We start from the raw sequence: 16,351 nt of genomic DNA, 5'->3' as shown, positions 1-16,351 counted from the left end.
GGTAACCCTATGTTTACAAAGTTCTCAATGAGATGAGAACAACTGTTGGTATGTCAAAGGACGCTGATGTGTGGATCTCATGTGGTGGTCCCCTCTAAACCACACACCAGAGTGTTAGAAAATCTGCATGAAGGACACCTGGGTACAGTCAAGTTGAGGAGTTTCACCCAGAACTATGTATGGTGGCTGGGAATTGATAAATAGATTGAAGACTTGGCCAAAAGCTATTCAGGATGCCAATAAGTTCAAAGTGCACCCGAAAAGGCACTGTTAAAGCTGTGGGAGTGGACATCATCACAATGGTAAAGAGTAGATATTGACTTTGCTGGGCCATTCATGGGCTCAATGTTTCTGATTGCTGTGGATGCTCATTCGAAAAGGCCGGAGGTCATACCAATGAGGTCAACTACCTCAGCAAAGACCGTCTCTGCTATAGGAACTATCTTCACGAGAAATGGCTTACCAGAACAAATTATGAGTGACAATGGACCACAATACACACCAGAAGAATCACGACTGTTCGTGAAGAAAAATGGCATCAGGCGTTTCAATTTAGTTCCTTGCCACACAGTAATGAATAGGTTAGCTGAAAAGTTTATCCAAATATTAAAGAAGTCCATTAAAGCACTGGACAAGGAGGACATTTCTTTACGTCAGAAGGTGGACAATTTCCTTTTTGTGTATTGGAACTCTGTTCATGCAGCAACAAATCAAACACCTGCAATGCTGTTCATGAGCAGGAATCTAAAATCTCGCAGAGACCTCCTGAAACCAGATCTACAGAGGGAAGTGCAGAATAAACAGTTCAGTCAGTTGCCAAGTGAGATTGGACAGGAAGTCTTAGCGCGTGATTACCGCGAAGACAATTGGACACCTGGTAGGATAGCTACAGGAACTGGGCACTGATGTACACAGTGGATGTTGGAGATCAGATATGGAGACGTCATGTACCAGATACTGGATGCTGAACTGAAGAACACAAGTGAGCTGATTGCCTCCAACAAGACTGACACATTACAGTCACCGACTTCCCTCTCAGTGATGATCACGTCACTGACAGCAACGTGACTCCGGAAACCGAGAATGTTGTCTTAGACAAGACACCTGCCAAACCTGATGCCACTCCACAGGTCCAGGGGCGCTATCCTGAAAGAAACAGAGCGCCACCCAAAAGACTGAATCTTTAGTATAGTGAAATTAGTTATGGACTGTTATTGTGAAAGCATGCTTATTTGGAATAAGGGTTCATGAAAGGGAAATTGAATGTTTTGAACATATACGGTTTTACGCTGCATTAATCTGAAGGGGAACAAGTTTAATATATGGATCTATTTCTTTTACAGCATTAACCCTGCCCCCCCCCCCAGCACTACATATTGATCTGCTGTCTGCGAATGTGCATTGTGCTCTCGCTCTCTCTCGCTGCAATGTGAACACACCAGTTAAAGCCATCTCCCATGCGTGCGCTTTTATGCAGTTGTGCATAGACACAACACAACTGGCAATACTTCAATCACTGAGTAGCGTGCACAAACTGCTGGAGGAACTCAGCAGATCAAGTAGCATCTCAAAGAGGGGAATAAATAGTCTACATTTCAGGTCAAAACTCTTCATCAAGACTGAAAAGGAAAGTGGAGGACACCTAAATAAGGTGGGGGAAGGGCAGAGGCCAGGCTAGGAGGTGATAGGTGAAGCCAGGTGGGTGGGGGAAGGGGGATGAAGTAAGAAGCTGGGAGGTGATAGGTGGAAAAGGCAAGGTGGAAGAAGGAATCTGATAGGAGAGGAAAGTCAAGCACACAAGGAATTCTGCAGATGCTGGAAATTCAAGCGAATTTCCTCGTGTTTATGATAGGAGAGGAGATTGGACCGTGGGAGAAAGGGGAGGAGGAGGGGCACCAAGGGGAGGTGATAGGCCACTGAGGAGAAGAAGAAAGAGACCAGGGAAGGGAACAGAAGATGAGGGAAGGAGAGGGAAAACATTACCAGAAGGAGAAATCGATATTCATGCCATCAGGTTGGAGGCTACCCAGACAGATTATGAGGTGGCTCCTCCAGCTTGGGAGTGGCCTCATCACAGCAGAAGAGGAGGCCATGGATTAACGTGTCTAAACAGGAATTGGGAGAGGAAATGAAATGGTTGGCCACTGGGAAATTCTGCCTTTTTCCAGATGGAGTGGAGGTGCTCAACAAAGCGGTCCCCCAGTTTACAGTGCCTATAAAAAGTACTCACTCCCCCTTTGGAAGTTTTCAGGATTTAATTTGTTTTTTTTGACACCGAATCAAAGTGAATTTTTTGTGTCAACGTGAAAACAAATTTCTACAAATTGATCTAAATTTATTACAATTATTATACACAAAATAATTGATTGCATAATTACTCACCCCCTTCAAGTCAGTGAAGATTTTAGTGGATTTATTTTTGTCAACATTTACAGCCTTGATTCTGTGTGGATAGAGCTCTATCTGTCACAATGGGCGGGCGCATTAGGAGAAAGGGTGGACCCAAATGCAAGACACATCTTGTGAGGTTAATTAAATTTAGTTTATTGTTCGATATCAGGAGAGCTAAGCAGGAGCAGGAGTAGCGAACTGGACAAGGACTGAGGACTACGACTAGGCTGGGACCAAGGGTCTGGGCTAGGACTCGGAATCGGCTCCCAGAACTAGAGGAGGCATGAAGAGGCTAGGGTATGGACTCCGAGCCAGAGACTAGGCAAGGACCCAGTACCTGGGTCTTGCCTCGGGCTCGGACCCCAGAACCAGGCAAGGACATGACATGGGCTAGGGAGAGGAGGAACATGGGAACACAGAGCCTTGGTCTCGGGAGAGCAGGTACGTGGAACCATGGACACATACACAGAACAGAGAGTCGGGACCCCTCCTTGGGTACAGGACATAGGGCCAGGACTCATGATCCTCCGCGGGGCAACGGCAAGACGGCCTGACTTACCCCACAGAGGTGGGGACAAGACATGACAAGACATCACCCCCCCCCTCCACGGGGCAACAGCAAGACAGCCTGAATTACCCCACGGAGGCGAGGACAAGACAAGTCAAGACATGACTCCCCGCGGGGCATCGACAAGACAGCCTGACTTACCCCACGGAGGCGAGGACAAGACAAGACAAGGCCAACATGAATGAACACCAGACAGTAACTATCTAGCTCCGGTGATGGAACTAGACCGAAGTGCAGACGGGGGCTGCAGACGAGGGCTAGAGGCAAGAGGGGCAGAGAAGGGATTCAGACAAGGGGGTAGGACAGGAATCACAGACCACCAGGGCCAGGACTTGACTCTGAACTGGGAAGCCGCCAGGGCCAGGACTTGACTTGGTGCTTGAATGCCGCCAGGCCAGGACTTGACTTGGTGTTTGAATGCTGCCAGGGCCAGGACTTGACTTGGTGCTTGAATGCCGCCAGGGGCAGGACTTGACTTGGAGTCTCCGGGTAGTGGCGAGCTCTCGACTCAGCCCGGGAACAGTAGACAGCGGTTCTTGATTCCCTCCGGCGGGTTAACTGACAGACCCACCTCGGTGAGGAAACTTTGCAGGCTCGCTTTGGCGAGGTAACTGGACAGGGTTGCTCTGGTGAGGAGAGGTGAATTACCGGCACTCGCTTCGGCAGAGACTAGGCATACTCCAGCCAGATGACATCGGCACACTGTACCTTGGATGACTTTGCAGATGCTCCCACTGAACGGCTGAAAGCCGGAGACTATAAACTAACGGTTCAGTGGAATGTTAATTGCCTCTAATCACCAAAGTCGAGGGACACGGGAAAACAGGGAACCAACGGTCCGGATCGTAACATAAACAAGGTAAATTTAAAGGGACCCCGATCTGGGCCATGACACTATCAGCTTTGCACATCTGGACGCTGCAACTTTTCCCCCTTTCTTCTTTACAGAACTGCTCAAGCTCTGTCAGATTGCATGGGGATTATGAGTGAACAGCACTTTTCAAGTCCAGCCACAGATTCTCAATTGGATTGAGATCGGGACTCTGAGTTGGCCACTCCAGGACATTAACTTTGTTGTTTTTAAGCTATTCCTGTGTAGGTTTGACTTTATGCTTGGGATCACTGTCTTACTGGAAAACAAACCTTCCCCCAAGCTGCAGTTCTCTCAGACTGCATCAGATTTTCCTCCTGGGTTTTCCTGTATTTTGCTGCATTCATTTTACTCTCTACTTTCACCAGCCTTACAGGGCCTGCCACAGTGAAACATCTCCACAGCATGATTCAGCCACCACCATGCTTCATGGTAGGGATGGTGTGTTTTTGATGATGTGCGGTGTTTGGCTTATGGCAAACTTACTGTTTAGTCTGATAGCCAAAACAGCTCAATTTTGGTTTTATCAGACTATAGAACTTTCTTCCCGCTGACTTCAGAGTCTCCCACATGCCTTCTGACAAACTCTAGCTGAGATTTCATAAGTTTTTTCCAACAGTGGCTTTCTCTTTGCCACTCTGCCATAAAGATTGTATCCATCTCCTGACTTGTGCTTTTCAATAACCTTTTCACGGAGTTACCTGGAGTGTTCTTTTGTCCTCATGGTGTAGTTTTTGCCATGATACTGACTCACCAGCAGTTGGACCTTCCAGATACAGGTGTTTGAGCAGTTTTGTAAAGAAGTATGGGGAAAAATTGCAGAGTCCAGATGAGCAAAGCTGATAGAGACCTATCCACACAGATTCAAGGCTGTAATTACTGTCAAAGGTGCATCTACTAAACACTGACTTGAACGGGGTGAGTAATTATGCAATCAATTAATTTGTGTATAATAGTAGTAATAAATTGAGACCAACATGTAAAAAATCGTTTTCACTTTGACATGAAAGAGTCTTTTCTGTTGATCAGTGTCAAAAAAGCCAAATTAAATCCACTGTGATTCTAGTCAAGTCAAGTTAAGTAGCTTTTTATTGTCATATTGACCATAAACTGCTGGTACCATACACAGTAAAAACAAAACAACGTTCCTCCAGGACCATGGTGCTACATGAAACAACACAAAACTACACTGGACTATGTGAGACAACACAAGGCTACACTAGACTACGTAAGACAACACAAAAACTACACTAGACTACAGACCTACACAGGACTACATAAAGTGCACAAAACAGTGCAGGGCAGTACAATTCAGTGTTGTAAAACAATAAAACATGGAAACTTCCAAGGGGGTGTGAATATTTTTTATAGGCACTGTACGCCGGGTCTCACCAATGTAGAGAGATCGGACTGGAAGTCAGACCGCTGTCTGTAAGGAGTTTGTACATTCTCCCCGTGACTCCAGGTGCTCTGGTTTCCTCCCACAGGCCAATGATGTGCAGGGTTAAATGGTTAAATGGTTAATTGGTCACATGGGTGCAATTGAGTAGCGTGGGCTTGCTGGGCTAGAAGGACCTGTTACCGTGCTGTATCTCAAAATAAAAAAATAAAATGAATATACTTGCACATGTGACAACAAAGTATACTTTGACTTTGTGTTACAGTCTGGGTTCTAACAGAGAGGTTCTGAATCCCAGGAGTGAGTTGTTCCATATATAAATTTTGAGATTTATATGTAGAACAACAGATCTCAGGGAAGGAGTTACAACCTGGGATCTAATCGAGGAATTCTGGGTTTATATATAAAATAATAGATTCCTTGGAGTGAAATAAAGACTGGAATCTAATTGGTGGAATTTGGGTTTCATATATAGAACAATAGGTCTCTGGAAGAGAGTTCCAGATGGGGTTACCAGGTGATGAATCAGTGGAATTCACTGCCACGGATGGCTGTGGAGGCTCTGTCTTTAAAGCAGAGGATGAGAGGTTCTTGATTAGTCAGGGTGGCAAAGGTTACAGGGAGAAGGCAAGAGAATGGGGCTAAGAGGGAAAATAAATCAGCCATGATGGAATGGTGGAGCAGCATGATGGGCTGAATGGCCTATTTCTGCTTCTATGTCTAACGGTTTCACGAGTTTTAATCCAATAAAGTACAGTATCAGACTCCATTTTTGTTTTCTCTCTAGCTGTTTCCCCTTTCCTGTCCTGATGAAGGGTCTCAGTCCGAAACGTTGACTCTTTATTCCTCTCCACAGCTATTGCCTGACCTGTTGAGTCCCTCCAGCATTTTGTGTGCGAGACTCCATTTCAATGTTTTTTTAATATTCGAATGTGCTTCCGGTACGTATAGAACTGAATGGGTACTCTGCTTAGCAACAACATGAAGTAATATCCTTCCCCTTTAGTGGAAACGCACATTTCCTGGATCTAACTCTGATTTTTAGTTGTTTTATTTTAAATGTAAGTTTGCGACATCGCTCCCAGTGCAGTTGACAGTGGCTACGGTTCAGAGGGTGAGGGGACAGGGTCATTGTCTCTATCTCCGACATGGTCATTTCCAACAGCTCACTGTAAAATGAAACACTGCAAACACTTGCAACACTGTGTCCAACAGAGTGATCAGCAGCACTGGGGCTCCACAGGGGACTGTCTTGTCTCCCTTTCTCTTCACCATTTACACCTCAGACTTCAACTACTGCACAGAGTCTTGTCATCTTCAGAAGTTTTCTGATGACTCTGCCATAGTTGGCCGCATCAGCAAGAAAGATGAGGCTGAGTACAGGGCTACGAGAGGAAACTTTGTCACATGGTGTGAGCAGAATTATCTGCAGCTTCATGTGAAAAAGACTAAGGAGCTGGTGGTAGACCTGAGGAGAGCTAAGGTAACGGTGACCCCTGTTTCCATCCAGGGGGTCAGTGTGGACATGGTGGAGGGTTACGAATACCTGGGGATACGAATTGACAATAAACTGGACTGGTCAAAGAACACTGAGGCTGAATACAAGAAGGGACAGAGCCGTCTGTTTCCTGAGGAGACTAAAGTCCTTTAACATCTGCCGGACAATGCTGAGGATGTTCTATGAGTCTGTGGTGGCCAGTGCAATCATGTTTGCTGTTGTGTGCTGGGGCAGCAGGCTGAGGGTAGCAGACACCAACAGAATCAACAAACTCATTTGTAAGGCTAGTGATGTTGTGGGGTTGGAACTGGACTCTCTGATGGTGGTGTCTGAAAAGAGGATGCTGTCCAAGTTGCGTGCCATCTTGGATAATGTCTCCCATCCGCTACATAATGTACTGGGTGGGCACAGGAGTACATTCAGCCAGAGACTCATTCCACCGAGATGCAACACAGAGCGTCATAGGAAGTCATTCCTGCCTGTAGCCATCAAAGTTTACAACTCCTCCCTTGGAGGTTCAGACACCCTGAGCCAATAGGCTGGTCCTGGACTTATCTCCTGGCATAATTTACACATTACTATTTAATTATTTATGGTTTTATTACTATTTAATTATTTATGGTGCAACTGTAACGAAAACCAATTTCCCCCGGGATCAATAAAGTATGACTATGACTATGACTATGAAGCTGTCTTGATTAAATGTTCTGAAGGATCAACAAATGGGCCTGTACTCACTGGAGTTTAGAAGAATGAGGGAGGATCTCATTGGAACCTATCGAGTATTGAAAGGGCTCGACAGAGTGGACTCTGAGAGGATGTTTCCTGTGGGGGGGGAGTCTAGGACCAGGGGACACAGCCTAAGAATAGAGGGATGTCCATTTAGAACGGAGATGGAGAGGAATTTCTTTTGCCGGAGGGTAGTGAATCTCTGGAATTCTTTGCCACAGACAACTGTGGAGGCCAAGTCATTAGTATATTTAAAGTGGAGGATGAGTAGTCAGAGTGCCAAAGGTTATGGGGAGAAGGCAGGAGAATGGGGTGAGGGATAATAAACCAGCTGTGATGGAATGACAGAGCTATCTCGATGGGCTGAATTCTGCCCCTTTCTCGTATTGTCCTATGATGTGTAAGTCAGCACGTGCCTGTGCAGAGAAAAAGGGTCAATGATCTGGTGAATGATCTTTCATCACATTCCTCCTGGTCTTCCCTCCCATTTCCCTTTTACTATCTCTGCACGTTGCTTTCAATCTTACAATGACTAATTCCTGTTCTGGTAAAAGGCCATCGACCTGAAATGTAATCATCTCCCCCCACCCTTCCTTTTTGAAATTTAAAATTGCCAACATATTCCAGTTCTGATAAAAGGTTGCCAGTCTGAAACGTAAACAACATCAGTATCCTCCTCCCCCTCCCCTCCCCTGCCTCATTCTCTCTTGCTTTCTCTCTGCCTGTGTCTGAACTATGGAATATCTGCAGCACTTTCTGTTGCTATTTTGGATATCTTTTATTTACTAATATTTTCATCAGAGAGTGATGGTGGACCATGGACAGTACAAGAGGTTGCTAGGCCACTTCGGTCAGTATGTGGATGTAGGCCAGAGTTGCATACTGGCCAATAATAATAATCTCAACTCCACACAGCTTAAGTACTTTGCTTGTTTCCCCGTGATTCACGTCCTGTGAGAATATCGTCTTCTTAAAAAAGAAAGATCCATTTACATCGGGCAGGAAGTACAGGAGCCTGAAGACCCAATGTTCAACGACAGCTTCTTCCTCCCTTCCATCGGGTTCTGAACCACACACACAAAATACTGGAGGAACTCGGCAAAACAGGCAGCATCTATGGAGGGGAATAAACAGTTGATGTTCGGGCTGAGTCGCTTCATCAGGATTGTTTATTTCCCTCCATAGACGCTGACCTAAATGCTGATTTCCTCTAGCATTTTGTGTGTGTTGCTCAAGATTGCCCACATCTGCAGATTTTCTCTTGTGTGCACAGCCTCTTGTGCTTAGGTTCAGAATCTCTTGTGCTCAGGTTCTTGAAATGACCTGAAAAACTCTGGGACAGGATTTCTTTTTCTCTCTCTCTCAACTTGCACTAGTTTGATTATGGCTCACAGTGATTTGCCCTGCTATGTGATGAACTGAGACTGAGGCTACAGGCCTATTTCAGTTGCTCCAGGATTCGGGTCTACGGACTCAATTTGCTTCAGAATGCTGCTGTTTGCTTTTATTGTTTGCATGACTTTTCTCCTCTTTCTCTGAACATTGGGTGTTGGTCTTTTCTTAAAAATTGTTTTCTTTCAGGTTTCTTGCCTTGTGCAAGCAGACCAATCTCAAGATTATATAATTTATACATACTTCGATAATAAATGTACTTTCAACTTTGATGTTTAACTTAGTTAATTTGAGGTTCCTTAAAGTTGCCATAGCTGGGGAAGGGGGTAGTGGGAAACTTAAACGCTCCCAATGGCCTGTTTCTCAAATAGCCTCTGTGTCCCTGACCTTCACGTGTGGCTTAATTATTAAGCCCTGCAGAACTGTCTCTACTGACGGGAGAAGGGGCAAAGGTGGGTTACTGGCACCTTAAACCCAGTGGCTTTAGGCAGATGGGGCTCATCAGCTGTTATTGACAGCTCACCTAGTTGAAGGAAAACTCTGATCTCAAACTTCCACTCCCCCTCATGGGGAAAGCTTCAGGAGTAAACCCCCGAGGATAAATCTGGAACTGGAGTCCCTGGGACAGTCCTACATCGAGTTCAATGCTGACCGGCAATTCCTGTGACACCGCTGGTGCCGAACTGTGTTGGTCTCCGCCATTTCCTTTGAATAGAGGTGTGTAAGATGATGAGAAGCATTGATCGTGTGGATGGTCAGAGGCCTTTTGCCAGGGCTGAAATGGCTGCCACAAGAGGACACAGTTTTAAGGTGCTGGGGAGTAGGTACAGAGGAGATGTCAGGGTTAAGTTTTTTACTCAGAGAGTGGTGAGTGTGTGGAATGGGCTGTCGGCAATGGTGGTGGAGGCAGATACGATAGGGTCTTTTAAGAGACTTTTGGATAGGTACATGGAGCTTAGAAAAATAGAGGGCTTTAGGTAAGCCTAGTAATTTCTAAGGTAGGGGCATGTTCAGCACACCTTTTTGGGCCGAAGGGCCTGTATTGTGTTGTAGGTTTTCTATGTTTCATCAGCTGCGTGGAGATGGAGAGCTTGCTGCACGGGCAACAGCTTGTACACCATACTGCTCTGGCTTGTATATCATGTAGACAGATGGGATGCAGCATCCATGGTTGACCCCAACCAACGGCGGGCCTCAAGGTAATTTAAGTTTATGTTAACTTTCGTTTGTCATGTCTGCAGTGCAGAGTCATAGAAAACTACAGAACAAAAACAGGCCCTTCGGCCTTTCAAGTCCGTGCCAGACTTTTTAAATTGCCTAGTCCCATTGACCTGCACTTAGACCAACAGTGTTCTGCTGTTGGAGAAAGCCAACTTTCCTGGCATTTATACCCTGAGTGTGCATGCCCAAGACAAGAACTTGCACTTGAAAGTTGACTGCATCGTGGTTTAACCTCTCACCTGATGTGCTCTTTCACCAGATCCGGGTCTCTTGCAGAAACGAGTCCCACGGGAGTGGACTTGGGCTGGTTCTCGTACACCTTGAAGAGGTACCGAGAACGGCTGAACACAGGAGGCTCGTCAACGTCCAGCACCTTGATCACCAGTGTGGTGCTGGTCTTGTACCTCTTCCCCTTCACCAGTGTGGGGTTTTCGGCTTCCACTCGTACATGGTGTAGCTGCTTGGTCTCAAAGTCCAGGGGCTGTGAGGATGGAAAACAGTGATCAGCTCAGTTCAGTTCAATGAAGGAGAAAGATTTGTCCTGCAGGAGAACAAACTCCCCAAAGGAACAACTATGAACATTTCCTTCGGCATTAGAGAGGGTCCAGATGAAATTTACGAAAATGATCCCTGGAATGAAAGGGTTAATGTATGAGGAGTGTTTGATGGCTCTGGGCCTGTAGTTGCTGGAGTTTAGAAGAATGAGAAGCATCTCATTGAATCTTATTGACTATTGAAATGCCTCAACAGAGTGGATGTGGAGAGGGTGTTTCCTATAGTGAGTGAGTCCAGGTCCATAGGGCACCGCCTCAGAATGGAAGGATGTCTCTTCACAGCAGAGACGAAAAGGAATTTCTTTAGGCAGAGGATGGTGAATCTTTGGAATTCATTTCTCACTGACAAATGTGGAGGCCAAGTCATTGGGTATATTTAAAATAGAGATTGATTGGTTCTTGATTAGTAGGTGTGCCAAAAGTTATGGGGAAAGGCAGAAGAATGGGGGTTGAGAGGGATAGTAAATCAGCCATGATGGAATGGCAAAGCAGACTTAATGGGCTGAATGGCCTAATTCTGCTCCTATGTCTTCTGGCTAGGCCAGGGAAGAAGGGTTGTGTAAAACTTTGGTCCCGCTGCTCTCAAAGTGTTGTGTGGATTTCTGGTTGGAAGAAGAGGTTCACCAGGATGTCACCTGGACCAGAGAGTATAATCAATAAGGAGAGGTTGGACAGAATTAGGTCATTATTTTTCTGGGACATCAGAGGCTAAGGGAAGACCTGACAGATATACGTACAATTATGAAGCAAGGACAGAGTAGAAAAAGGTGTCTTTTTCCCAGAGTAGATACATCAGGTACTAGGAGAGTCTAGACTGAAGGTGAGAAGGGAAAAGTTAATGGGAAATGGATGGGGCAACTCTTTTTTACTCAAAGAGTTTTGGGTGACTGGAACAGGCTGCCAGCGAGGTGGTAGAAGCAGATGCAATATGTCATTAAGAGGCACTTACACAGACAAATGATGGTGAAGTGAATGGAGGCATATGGATCATGTGTAGGAAGATGGGATTAGTTTCATTTGGAATCATGGCTAGCACGGTCATGATGGGTTGAAGGGCCTGTTCCCATGCTGTATTGTTCTAGGTTAGTCATGTAGTCATTGAGCCATAGAGCAATACATCACAGAAACAGGACCTTCAGCCCATCTCACTGTGCTGGCCTGGTCTTCTGCCTCATCACATCATCTTGCACCCTGACCAAAGCCCTCCATACCCCTCCCATCCACGTACCAATCTAAATTCACAGAATCAGATTTATTATCACCTACCTACTGTACAGCGTGAAATGTCTTATTCTGTGACAGCAGAACAGTGCAATACATAAAAAGTTACTAAAAGCTACAATAAGAAATATAAAAAAAAATCTCTTGTATGTTATAATTGAACCCACATCCACCACTTCCGTTGGCAGGTCATTCCACAATTACACCATCCTCTGAATGAAGATGTTCCTCTCTAATTCTCCATAAATATTTCCCCTCTCACCATAAACCCATGACCTGCAGTTCTGGTCTTGCCCAACCTCAGGGGAATTTATTCCATCTGCACCCTTGTAATTTTGTATAACTCTATAAGATCGCCTCTCATTTTCCCACACTCCAGGGAATAAAATCCGAACTTACTCAACCATTCCCTATAACTCAGGTCCTCAAGTCCCAGCAACGTCAATTTAAATATGTCCCAGGTGTAGGGGAAAAGTTACATTAGGGCAGGACATGTCAAACAATTGGGCTTTGTTTGTATAACAGAGGGAGCTAGGGATATGAGTACAGTACTGTTCAAAAGTTTTAGGCACATGTAAAAACATTCTGTAAAACCAAGATACTTTCAAAAATAATGAAGTGAAAGGTTTCCAAATATAAAAAAAACTATAAAGAACAGTAAATAGTAAAAAACTAAATCCAGTTAATATTTGGTGTGACCTTTAAAACCAAATTTTTAGTTTGACCTTTAAAACTGCATCAATTCTGTTAGGTACACTGTTGTGCAGTTTTATAAGAGAATCGGCTGTAAGGATGTTCCAAGCATCTTGGAGAACTTGCTACAGTTCTTCTGTAGACTCTGGCTGTCTCGCTTGCTTCTGTCTCTCCAGGTAATCCAGGCAGGGACCTGTGGAGGCCATACCACCTGAAACTATATTAAAAAAACTGAGGGTGCCCAAGAGTTTTGCCCAGTACTGTATATAGTTCCCTGAATATGGAGAACGAGGTAGACAAGATGCTGGAGATTGCGTTTGGCGTGCTTGCCTTCTTCAGATGGGGCTCTGAGTACAAGGATGAAGAAATCATGAAACAGGTTTGGTTAGACCACTTCTGGAGTGTTGTGTTCAGTTCTGGTCACCCCGTTACAGAAAGGATGTGAAGACTTTAGAAAGGCTGCAGAAGAGATTCACTGGGATGCTGTCTGGATGAGGGAGTATTAGCCATAAGGAGAGATTGGAGAAAATTGGGTTGATTTCTCTGCAGTGTCCAAGATTGAGGAGTGACTTGATAGAAGTGAATTAAATTAGGAAAGGCATACATGAGAGGATTACCTGAATCTCAACCCCTCCCCCCACTTTGTGACATTTACCAGGAGTGTTGCAGATGAAGGGCCTGGAGCATTGTTGAGGATCCCTACCACACATCCCACAGTCTTTTTGACCCTCTACCTCCGGGAAGGAGGTACAGGGACATCAGGACCAAGACTGCTGGACTGGGTATGTTGTTTGATTTGGTTGTCTATGAAGTTTTTGGGTGTGCCGTGGTTAATGTTGTTTGATGTGGTTGTCTGTACGGTTTGTGGGTGCGCTGTGGTTGATGTTGTTTGATTTGGTGATGTATACAATTTTTGGGTGTGCCGTGGTTAATGTTGTTTGATTTGGTTGTCGTTATGTTTTGTGGGTGCACTATGGTTAATGTTGTTTGATTTGGTTATATATACATTTTGTGGGTGCACTGTGGTTAATGTTGTTGGATTTGGTTATATATACATTTTGTGGGTGCACTATGGTTAATGTTGTTTGATTTGGTTATATATACATTTTGTGGGTGCACTGTGGTTAATGTTGTTGGATTTGGTTATATATACATTTTGTGGGTGCACTGTGGTTAATGCTGTTGGATTTGGTTGGCTATATGTTTTGTGGGTGCAGTGATGGGAAAAATTAATGGAAGAAAAAGTTAGGGGCATAGCACATGACATTCATGAGTTACATCAAGGAGATGGACAGACAAAAGTTTTGAAGAGCTTATGAGAACTTCTCAGATTAAAGACAGATGGAAGACGATGGATCACTCACATCATACGACATGGTACAAAATGATGATGATAACTCTGGTCAATGTTGTTTCATTTGTTTGTATATATTTTCACTGTTTATCTGTGCTATGCACTTTGAGTTATCTTTTATTAACTTATTTATGGTAAAATTTTGTTTTATGTGCTGTGTGTGATATATATTTTGTGGGTGCACCATGATACGGAGGAACATTGTTTCATTTGGTTGTATACATGTACAGTCAGATGACAATAAACTTGAACTTGACAGGGTGGATGGGTTATCTCTTTCTCAGAACAGCAGAGTCTAAAATGAGAGGACATAGCTTTAAGGTCTCATAGCCCCATCATGAGCAAAACACATCACAAACAAAAAAAAAAAAATCACCTCTTAGTCCTTCCAATAACCCATGTAGCCCATCTAGTCAATGCTGATGTCCAAGGTAGTTTTTCCCATTTTGGCTTTACTCAGAGAGGGGGGAATCTGTGGGATTTGTTGCCACAGGTGGCTGTGGAGGCAGAGTTATTGGGTATATTTAAGGCAGAGGTTGATAGATTCTTGATTAGCCAGAGCATGAAGGAAAACGGGGAGAAGTCAGGAGATTGGGGCTGAGAAAATCAGCCATGATGAAAGGGCAGAGCAGACTCGATGGGTGAAATGGCCTAATTCTGCTCCTATATCTTATGGTCTTATTATACTAGGGTAATCATCACTTTGCATCTCCTTCAAGCTCCCCTTAAATGTATCTCGACTTGCATGTCACACCCTGTGGGATGAATACAATTTGGACAAAGAAATCTCTTCTGAATTCCCCATTGGGATTCCTGGTGACTCTCTTTCATTGATGGTTTCCAGCCATGGTCTTCAGTTGAAAACATTCCCTCTGAACTAACACCATCAAAATCTACCATCATTTCAAGATCTCTGTGAAATTGTCTCTCAGCATCCCAGAGCAAGGAGCCTTTTCAGCCTTTCCTGTTATGTACACTCTCAGATTTCCAGTGTCATAAATCTTCGTATCCAAGCACAGGGAAACTGTAGGACGGAGCTCCCTCTACACAGTCCGAGGGCAGGGATAGCACTCATTAGAGACAAAGTAAAGCTCTCTCTACACTGTCTTGTCACAGAATCCCAGGGCAGAGACAGTACTCATTTGATACAGGATAAATCTTCCTCTACACTGTCCTGTTACACAGTCTCAGGGCAGAGACAGTAAAAGATAAGTTTAGAATTTTAGCATTTATGAAAATTTACCTTTTTTAGCATTATCACACCCTGCTGTGTACGCGGATCGGTTGTGATCTGAAACATATTGTTAGATTCAATTGTGTACAAGATCTTTGCATTCTCTCCTTCATCGAGATCCTTTGCCTTCACTCGTCCGAATTCAACTCCAATCGAGGTGTTTTCTGGCACCGTATGATTATATTGGCCTGCTCAGACAACAAAACTCCACATTACTCAGACCCATAAAAAAGAGCTCTTGACCTAAAATGTCAACCGTCCATTCCCCAACATAAATGTTCCCTGACCCCTTGAGTTTCTTCAGCATTTCATGTGTTGCTCACATTAATCAAGGCTGGGGCTTGATTGGAAAATACTAAGTACTTGTTTAATAACGGTAAGTGGGTTATGGGGCAGGAGACATTGTTCATCACTCTGTGTGTAGTTTTCCATTCATTCTATTGTACTTCTGATTCTTTGTTCCACAGTAAATGCCTGCAAGAAAATGAATCTCAGGACATTACTGTATATGGTTCAATGGTTCAATTTAATATCAAAGGATGTATAGTTTACAACCTGAAGTTCCTACTCTTCACAGACATCCATGAAACAGAAATAATATCCCCAAAGAATGAGTGACTGAAAATGTTAGACCCCAAAGCCCTTCCTCCCCCTTCCATACAAAAGCAGCAGCAAATGCATCAACCTTCCTCCCTCTCCCTCCCCCCGCTTGCTCCAGCAAAAGCATAACCCCCCCCCACCACCACCACCCACCAAACAAGCCACAGCAAAGCCCCCAGAGACCAGAGTCCATCAAAAACTACTGTCCATGGCAACACGTCGACATCTCAGACAGGCTCTCTTGCACTAGAGCGGGAGAGAGAGATATCACTCCTGCAACAGCGAGAGGGGAGAGCAACAGTCGGCTGTTTCGATGTTGCAGTCTGCCATGGCGCTTGCCTGACGTGTATGTACTTTGATAATAAATTACTTTGTATCATTACTGCCTGTGGTGCAGTAGCATAGTGGTTAGCTCATTGCTTTACAGTACCAACGATCACTGATTAGGGTTCAGATTCTGCCTTTCTATGTAGGGAGTCTGAACGTTCTCCCTGTGTCTGTGTGTGTTTCCTCTGGGTGCTCCGGTTTCCTCCTACATTCCAAATGTATATGTTTCGGGTTAGTGAGCAGTGGGCATGCTATGTTTGGGTCGGAAGCATGGCAAAATGTGGGCTACTCCCAGCATC

The 16,351-nt window shown here is 44.6% G+C and overlaps 1 protein-coding gene across 1 annotated transcript in view; it reads right to left on the bottom strand.

The window, feature by feature from the left end:
- The window catches only part of LOC134356340 (cadherin-5-like), a 105,415-nt gene that overhangs the window by 33,280 nt on the left and 55,784 nt on the right, over positions 1 to 16,351 (bottom strand). The window contains exons 6-7 of the mRNA XM_063067234.1: positions 15,135 to 15,313; positions 10,309 to 10,550 (exon numbers count right to left, since the gene is read on the bottom strand). Coding sequence (XP_062923304.1) covers positions 10,309 to 10,550; positions 15,135 to 15,313 — 421 coding nt within the window. The remainder of the gene's footprint in view (positions 1 to 10,308; positions 10,551 to 15,134; positions 15,314 to 16,351) is intronic.

This window comes from Mobula hypostoma, chromosome 14 (genome assembly GCF_963921235.1).
Source record: "Mobula hypostoma chromosome 14, sMobHyp1.1, whole genome shotgun sequence".
NCBI lineage: Eukaryota > Metazoa > Chordata > Chondrichthyes > Myliobatiformes > Myliobatidae > Mobula > Mobula hypostoma.
This window is presented reverse-complemented; position numbering and strand designations above follow the sequence as displayed.